At 35.7% G+C, this 9,270-nt stretch overlaps 1 protein-coding gene across 1 annotated transcript; it reads left to right on the forward strand.

Moving 5' to 3' along the window:
- The first annotated feature begins 4,774 nt into the window (after positions 1–4,774).
- On the forward strand, positions 4,775–8,709 carry LOC142518835 (lipoamide acyltransferase component of branched-chain alpha-keto acid dehydrogenase complex, mitochondrial). The gene is made up of 8 exons (XM_075621658.1): positions 4,775–5,173; positions 5,654–5,800; positions 6,368–6,493; positions 6,826–7,229; positions 7,372–7,619; positions 7,734–7,822; positions 8,121–8,348; positions 8,427–8,709. Exons 1-8 carry the CDS (start codon positions 4,976–4,978, stop codon positions 8,538–8,540), a joined length of 1,554 nt encoding a protein of 517 aa, XP_075477773.1. The 5' UTR covers positions 4,775–4,975; the 3' UTR covers positions 8,541–8,709.
- The last annotated feature ends 561 nt before the right edge of the window (positions 8,710–9,270 follow it).

The raw sequence follows: 9,270 nt of genomic DNA on the forward strand, positions 1-9,270 counted from the left end.
GAGTCTTGAGGTGTTGGTTCATGGTCCCTAGGCTTGGATTGGAGGAATGAATCAATAAGTTAGTGAATTTTCGCGAGTTTGCAAGTCCAGAGGCTACTCGGACCCCGACACGGAGTCCCTGTCCATTTTTCTTTAAAAATGAGATTTTCCAACATCTACACGGACCCAGACACGGACCCTTACACGAGGTCCTGTCCTTTTTTTAAAAAAAATTATTTTATTTTTAGGGATTGTTCTGGGGTTTGGTGTTATGATTTAGTACAATGATAAAATGAGGTCAAGTCCTTAGAGATTTAGAATTTTTTGTTATTTTTGGGTGTGAGCATGACTATACGTCTAAGTTATGCAAGATAGGTATTCGAACTCATGTTAGTATGTGCGAGATCCAACGAATCCCTCAACGCCAGATAAGTATGTTCGACGTGCAAAAGAAAATATTTCAAGTTTTTGAGGTATGCTAAATGTCTTGTGACCAAATTATGTATGGGATTGGAAAGCGGTAAAGCATGACCAGGGACCAATCCACCCCAGTAAAGCATGATCGGGTTCATATCAGGATTGGAAAGCGGTAAAGCATGATCAGGGACCAATCCACCCGTTAAAGAATGAACCGGGATCTCATGTATGTGGCAGTGGATCTTTCCTGTCAGCCCAGTACTGTGGTTTAGTCTGATCAGGCGCATTTATGTATGGGTCACTTGCTTTGAAACATATCTCTACGCAAAATGATATTATATATGCTCAAGTATGTATGATGCAAATATGTTTAAGAAAAGTCTTATGACGATGACACGTCTACGTTTATGCTACTACGTTCAAGTTTCAAGTATTTCTATGCTATTACGTTCAAGTTTCAAGTATGTAAGCCCTACTTTAAAGATGCATGTGGTTTTATTATGTAATACTTGCTATCTCCAGTTTATACATGTTGAGTCTTTAGACTCACTAGACTTGATCGATGCAGGTGAGAATGATTTTGAGGAGACGAGGGGTGGGGACCAATGAGCCGGCTTGGACTGCGCAGGAGGCTAAACCCGAGGACCGCCCATGTTTTAAAATTTTATGCATGACGATTTTTAATACTCTGATTTCATGAAGTGGTTTATGATGTTTAAACGATTATTACTTTTGGCAAACTTGGTTTTGGTTTTTTTTATTGCAAATGTTTTTAGACGAGCAAGTTATTTTATTCCAAATTTGAAAGTTTATTTTGTACTTAAGAAAATTTTTATTTTTCGCAAATTTTAAAGTAGTTTAAAAATACGATGCGTTACAGCTTTACTTCAAGTTGAAGAAGAAAGTAACACCAACTCAAAAATAATAAGTGAAGGTAAATCTTTAGCAACATTTGAACTTGAAAATTTTGAGTTTTTAGTTGGCATGGTTATTTGGTATGATATCTTAGGTAATGTTAACATTGTCAGCAAATGCTTACAATCTGAAAACATGCTTATTGATATTGCAATGACCAAGGTTAAGAGGCTAATTGCTTCTTTTGAAAAGTACAGAAAATCTTGATTTCAACAAGCCATCAATACAGCGAAAGAACTTGCTTCAACAATGGAGATTGATCCTATTTTTCCTGAAAAGAGACAAATATTTAGAAAAATACATTTTGATGAGGTTACATGTGAGTCTTCCAGAATACCTCAAGAAGCTGCTGACGAAGATTTTAGAATTCATTATTTCTTGTTCATAGTCGATCAAATAGTTGGGTCATTGAAGAAAAGGTTTGAGCAATATGAGGAATATGAAGATATTTTGGATTTCTTTTCACAGCTGAAAAGTTGAGTTCATTGGTTGATGAAGACTTGAAAGCTCGTTGCAAGAATCTTGAAATGAAACTACAAAGTAAAGAGGGTACATGATAAGATGGTTCAGATTTGAATGTAGATGATTTATATCAAGAACTGGAAATCATACAATATATGCTACCAAAGGAATCAAAAACAGCATGTGAAATATATATTTTTTTTTTTTGCAAAGAATGACTTGTTTCCCTAATTTATTCATTGCTTACCGGATATTATTGACTATATATTCCGGTGACTGTTGCATCCACGAAAAGAAGTTTTTCTAAATTGAAATTATTGAAATCTTGTTTGAGATCAACCATGACCGAACAAGATTGAATGCATTATCTATGATTTCGATTGAGAGTGAGTTTCTGGAAAAACTTGATTATGAAATATTGATTGATGATGTGCGGACCCGGACGCTAATCATGTTCTTAATCATCATTGGGACAATATAATTGATTATAATAAACAAGGTCTAATTTTTTTTTTAAAATACAGTATTAAATGCGGAACGTAATGGAATACATTCTAATATACATGTCAGTATTAAAGTACAAGTCTTGTACTATATACAATCATTCAAACTAAGGTTTAACAACTAAATATCAAATGTCCAAACCCTATCTCTAATCATGGTCCGTAGTCTCCACTCTAATCACGGTCTCTTTTCATTTCCTCGACCCCGATCATGTCCCATCTGTTGCCATGCACACATACAAACACGACAACAGCCGGATAACTCCGGTGAGAAATATATCCCAGTATAAATCAACGAAACATGCAATCATATAAACAATGTGAAAGCATGTAACAAATATCAGTAACGTGTATCAAAATCTGAAACATAATCAATATAAAATCGTCAATCAGACTCGTGACTCCACGTCTCAGACTAGACTCAATCCTAGTCTAGGGATCCCGGTTTCCAGACATTGGTATTCCATATCGAATATCAGTAATAGAAGAAACTCCAATTCTATTCAACATCGATATAACCAAACATCTGGTGTCTTGACCTATCCGTCACAGACTTTGGCACTTTCGCTAAATCACTATCCTGTGACAATGTGCAATGTGCCAGTGACGATTTCATCACTATCTGACACCTATGTCACAAGATCACTCGTCTAATACTCGTCTAATACATGCTTTCTATAAATCAATAGAACAAGCATATCAATTCAAATCAATGCACACAATAACAATAAGTATGTGATTTAGGGAAACTCAAGTATATCATACTCGAGTCGTTCTCCCGGTACCACATTGACTTATACCTTTCTTTATGTAAATCTGATTCTGTTGAAGTCTCTGATTCGAATCTGTCAATACTCAACCTGGCACTGACAATATCAAGGAGTATAATATCAATACACTACTCAATCAATACTGAATATAATCAGAACTCAATCAATTTCTGTTTCAACGGCATAACAGCGCAGTCTCAATATACCCAGCGATACAACATCAATCAGATATCAATCCCAACATCTCATAATCGATAATAATACAATTATGATATTAATTCTCAATCCACTCAACTCTGAAAATCATAACAATTTCATAATCAATCTGTTTCTCAATCTTACTTCGATTCTACGATGTCTAACATGTCCAGAACACCATATATGAATCATATCTGATTCTGACAATATCATAATTTCAAAATATATCAAAACGTAGTAAAACTTACGTCCAGTTAAAGCCTGCGTCGATAGGAACACAGTACTGAAGTCGGATTTAAAATCAAACGGATGGATCGTTCCAAATCACGAATCTACGATGAAAAGCTTGAAGTTACTTAGGGAACCTCGTTTTTCTTCTTTCAGAATTGCTGAGGGGCAATGAAGATACAATATATATATATATATATATATATATATATCATGCATGCACGGTGCAAGTGGCATCCTTATTTGTCCAACACGTCTCGCGCATATGCGCGAGACACTAAGTCTCGGCGCGTGACTACACGGTAGCTCGCGCATATGCGCGCCCTCATTCGGCGCATATGCGCGAGGTCCTTCACCATTCTTCACAACTCTCGGGTACCCTCGCGCACATGCGCGGATCCATGTCGCGCATATGCACGAGGTCCTCTGCCTGCCTCGCGCATATGCGCCCGGTCTGGTCGCGCATATGCGCGAGATGTTCTGTCCTCGCACATAATTCGATCTTATTTCAGCCTATCCCGGTCTAATCTGTTCCATCTATAATCACATAAATTAATCAATGAATCATTTCAGATTAACAACACCATAAATCTCGGGCATTACAGATGACTTTGCTGATAAAAATGCAAGAAGATCGATTTTTCACCGTTAATCGGAATAGAATATATATTTTTTTTTTATTTGATGTAACGATAATGATTATTAGCAATGAAATATATGTGTTTTTTTATTATAGATATTAGTTTATATAATCAAATAATGAAATTATCTTTATATTATTAATTTTAGTATTAGTTTTATATAAATACAAAGGGCATTTTTTCTTTTGCATGGGACCTTCAAAGTCTAAGACCGGCCCTCGACACCCTTTAAAAACACATTTTTACGTACTAGGAGATGGGGTAATTCTAAGAGATTAGGCTATTGTAGTTTTAGCTTAAAATAGTTATTAAAATATCGAAATAAAATTAGGCTTCGAATTGATATGTAATATTATTTTAAAAACTTTAAGAAGTAACATAATATCAATCAATAACATAAAAAAGTTGAGATAATTCATTTCTTAATAAATCAAAAGATTTTTAAGATACATTGAGTTATCCATTTGTGTTCCTAAAAGGTTGAGTTTATCCATAAGTTAAAGGAACAGATGGAAATTACGTGTTTATATAAAACATTATCTATTTAAATACTCTTTTTTTTTTTTATCAACTTCAAAACCACCTCTTCATCTTACAGATAATATTATTTAAAATTTGTACTCTAAATCTCTTTTAAAACCAAATATTCTACCAAATTCTGATAATATAAAACTGGGATTTTAGCAAATATAAATGTCATAAATATAGTTGGCTGGCTCATTGATTAAAGGCCAAACCATCCTCCTACGCCTACCTTAACCGATTTATTCACAAGGATACGGGAGCTCAATTTGGTTCCCAAGATTTTCGAGAAAATCTATACACACTCGCTTGTTATCCATTCTTGAAGCCTCATTATACAATGATTTGCCGGGAAATTTACCAGAAAAATCCGTGGAGATGTGATCAGTTGTGGCGGTGGATTTCCTCTGCTGCGGCTCCGCCGCTAACGGTCGCTGCCGTTGAGAGAGAAAAATTTGTGAATTTGGTATCTCGGGTTCAAGATCCCGTTTTTTCTAATCCCAGAACAAAGCATCGCGCAAAGAATCATGATAAAGGAGTAAGTTTCGGTGTTTCCAACTTTCAGTACATTGCTGCTGGGCCTTTTCTATTCTTGGAAATTGCTGGTTTTTCTATATGTGGGGTTTGCGTTTACAGTAGAAAAAATGAAAAGTACATTTGGGATGAAACAGATTTTCCTTTAATTTATGTATGGAGATCAAGCTCGCATTTTAACCCATCCTTCGATGCACCTGTTTTTGCTTGAAATGGGTTGATCTTGTGGATGTGGCTTGCACGTCCTGTTTGTATGAAGTAGAGAGGTTAAAATAATTGGCATGTTAGACTGCCAGAACATTCCAAAATTATGACTTGCCAAGTTATATTTTTCCCTTTACATACATATGACATAATTAATTTCGATGCGTGTGTTTTATTTGGGGGTGCAGATGTCATTACAAAATTTTATGAGGCTGATAAAATACCGATGTCATTCAATTTTCTGCGATTGTTTATATGTTTTTTTGTCTACTGTTTTCAGCTCAGCATTCCATTTGGGATCAGATGGTGTTCCTTAACAACTCAAACGATGGCTGATCTTCCAGTTGGTGGGGTGGTTGATGTTCCTTTGGCACAGACAGGTGAAGGCATAGCAGAATGCGAACTTCTAAAATGGTTTGTGCAGGAGGTGAGTTTGTGATGACGTGTAGTATATCTTCTAGAGAATGAAGCTGTTTTGTGTTCCATAGATAGATTAACACTTCCTTTAGTTCTCTTGTTAGTACAAATTGTGCATTTTTTTTCTTTTTCCTGACTTTTTGTCGTCCTAATCCAATCAATCTGTAGTAATGTTCCATCCATGTAAGAAAATTTTCAGTAGCATTAAACATTCGAGTTATCAATAATCGGTCAAAGTGCACCATTCTATGTTGCGCTATCAGTCTTGAGCATAGCTTGTGTGCGCTATATAGGTACTTTCTGGTCAGATTTATATGAACTGTTTAAGATCACAACAATTTGGAGTGGATTAAAAAATTTTAAAATTTTTCTTGTAATTTTCTAAAAATTCAAGTTCCCCCTCCACCAAATCCTCCGAGTCTCCCCCTACATCTTCCTAGATCTGCATCTGACAGTGGCTGTAATGTTTTGTATTTGTCATTGCTTTTACATTATTGATCATCAACGTAGTGTTATATTTTATGCTTGGTTCTAAACTTGGTGCAAATATATCAGATGTTCATGATATCTTATGCAGGGGGAAGAAGTCGAAGAATTCCAACCTCTTTGTGAGGTTCAAAGCGATAAAGCTACCATAGAGATAACCAGTCGCTACAAAGGCAAAGTTTCCAAGGTTCTCCATGTTCCTGGGAACATTGTAAAGGTAGCATCAACCATTAACATAATGCAGTTTTTTTTGGAATAAATTGTACATTTGTATGTTTCTTGTCTGGGTTTGCAGTTATTCCATCATGACCTTATTGTTGTATGGATATTGAATTCTAAAAATTGGTGGCATGATCATTACAATATGTCCACCATTCTGAGAAAAATATATGCATTTGATTGACAATATTTTACCCTGCATATTAACTTTCTTTATACCTAAGATCCCGGCTCCCCCTAGTAACAAATGGTCTCATTTTTGTAGTCACGACGTTTGCCCTTTTTAGCTCTGAAATTTGCAATGGCTTGAGATTTTGTGTCATCTCATAGGTTGGAGAAACTCTTTTGAAGATGGTTACTGATGAAAATGTTTCTGTCTTTCCAAGCAATGAGGCTGCACAGAATATTGTTGCGCAGGATTGCAAAATCAATGAGTTAGATGATGAATCTTTGCTGAAAAAGAAAAAGATTCACGGAGTGTTATCCACACCTGCTGTTCGTAGTTTTGCCAAACAATTAGGTTTAACCATTGAAGATATTCTTGGAACTGGCCATGACGGAAGAATCCTTAAAGAAGATATCTTGAATTATGCTGCAAGAAAAGGCATTTTCAAGGAAAGCTCTGAAATCCTCAATGAGGATTCCTCTGCCGAACAATATCTAGGAGATAAAAAATCCCCGGACATTTCATCTGCATATGGATGGGAGTATGAAGATAGATCCCTGCCCCTAAGGTACATTTTACTTTGTTTGAAAGAGATCTGAATTAATTAATAAATCTGCTCTGCTAAACTCGTGACATTATTCAAAAAAGCCTTATACGAGCCTTTCTTCTCGGGCCTGCTCTGAAACCACTCGGTGCTTTGCATCTGCCAGGGGTTTCCATCGTGCTATGGCTAAATCCATGACCTTAGCTGCGAAAATTCCACATTTTCAATATGTTGAAGAGGTAAATTGTGACGCCCTTCTTGATCTCAGAGAATCATTCAAAAATGAGACTTCCGATCTGGGTATCAAGTTTACTTTCCTTCCGTTGTTGGTAAAGTCACTTTCGATGGCATTGAGTCGATATCCTTTGCTGAATAGTTGCTTCAATGAAGAATCACAAGAAGTGACGCTCAAAGGTGTCTCCTGTAGTTTGATTTGCTTCCGTTGAATTATTTTTGACAGATTCTTCACTATTGGTTTGTGAAATGATACATGATTATCCAAGCTCTTTCTTTTCTCCTGAATGACAGGATGTCACAATATTGGGATTGCAATGGCGACTTCACATGGTTTGGTTGTACCCAACATAAAGAAGGTTCAATCTCTCTCCATCGTTGAGGTCAGTTTTACCTGTGCAATATCAAAGCATTGCTTTCCTTATGTTTTACTATCCAATTGCCTCGTCCTAATTATTTGTATTCTAATATTCCACCAGCCAATAAATCCAATTTCTGATCATTCGTTTTGTGTTCCAAAAGTTGGTTCTTTCCATCCAATTACAGATCTACCCCTCCCAAGTATCCTTGCTCCCAGTAACTGTTAACTTATAGGACAAATCTTCCAATATTACTATTTCTTATTTATGACTTTTTTCAATTCAAACAGTTTTTTATTGACTTGCTTTCTTTGGTTATCAGATAACAAAAGAACTTTCACGACTGCAAGAACTTGCTCTATCCAACAAGCTTAGTTCTGATGATGTTTCTGGTGGGACTATTACTATAAGCAACATCGGCGCCATCGGAGGGAAGTTCGGTTCCCCTCTGGTCAATGTGCCTGAAGTGTCAATCATTGCCTTGGGACGAATACAAAAAATACCTCACTTCGATAAAGATGGAAATTTGTATCCCGTTTCGATGATGACGGTAAGTAACTGATCTTGATTTTTCCTTTAACATAGGAAATACTTTCTGCCTGGCTAAATCAGACCCTATCTTTCTCAGATTAACATAAGTTCTGATCATAGAGTTTTGGATGGCGCGACTGTTGCGAGGTTCTGCAATGAGTGGAAGCGCTTTGTTGAGAAACCTGAGCTCTTAATGCTGCATATGAGATGACTATCAGGTGTTCATCTTTATCCAGGAACTAAACCTGATAAAGTAACTCTAGTAGGAACGTTGATCCTCCGAGACTTCACTTCAGTTTTAGAGACACATCTTCGTAATCCATATTTATCATAAACCCATACGTCGTTATTTAAGATGAAATATATTTTGTTTTGTTCAATCTTGCTCATAAAGAAATCTTTGGGGTAAACCATGATGAGATGCTTCGTAATTTTTTTTTTATTATTATAACACACGCGGGAGGGGAGCCAGCTAATCTGGCGGATAAAACCACTGGGCTACAATCCGGTCTCGAGATGCTTTGTAATTTAAGATGAAAAAAGGTACAAATAACTTAGCTTTAAGGTAAAAGAAGTATAATATATATATAGAAAAAAGGGTTTACCCATTGTGGACATTAAGTGTGGGTGTGCTCAATATCTATACTATCGTCTATTATATATGTGCCTTGTGTTTGTATATGTATATTTCTCTTATAAAGTAGGAGCACTTTAAAAAAAACTACCTTGGTATGGAGTATGGAGTATGGCTGCTTTAAAATTGCAAAGCCAGCCTTAATTTTATTTAATTTACTAATTTTTTTTTTTATAATTTATCCATTAAAAAAAAACTGCTTAAATAAAGGGAATAAACTTTTTCTTGTTCAAAATTTTGATTTTGTTTCACTGAATTTTCAAAATTTATTTTTGATATATTAAATTTCAATTTTCAACTATTTTGA

Source organism: Primulina tabacum, chromosome 11 (assembly GCF_025594145.1).
Source record: "Primulina tabacum isolate GXHZ01 chromosome 11, ASM2559414v2, whole genome shotgun sequence".
Classification (NCBI taxonomy): domain Eukaryota; kingdom Viridiplantae; phylum Streptophyta; class Magnoliopsida; order Lamiales; family Gesneriaceae; genus Primulina; species Primulina tabacum.

Coding starts and splice junctions, on each gene's coding strand:
- LOC142518835 (XM_075621658.1), top strand. CDS start 4,976: ATGATTTGCCGGGAAATTTACCAGAAAAATCCGTGGAGATGTGATCAG. Junction 7,823..8,120: donor AATCTCTCTCCATCGTTGAG/GTCAGTTTTACC, acceptor TTTGGTTATCAG/ATAACAAAAGAACTTTCACG. Junction 8,349..8,426: donor ATCCCGTTTCGATGATGACG/GTAAGTAACTGA, acceptor TATCTTTCTCAG/ATTAACATAAGTTCTGATCA.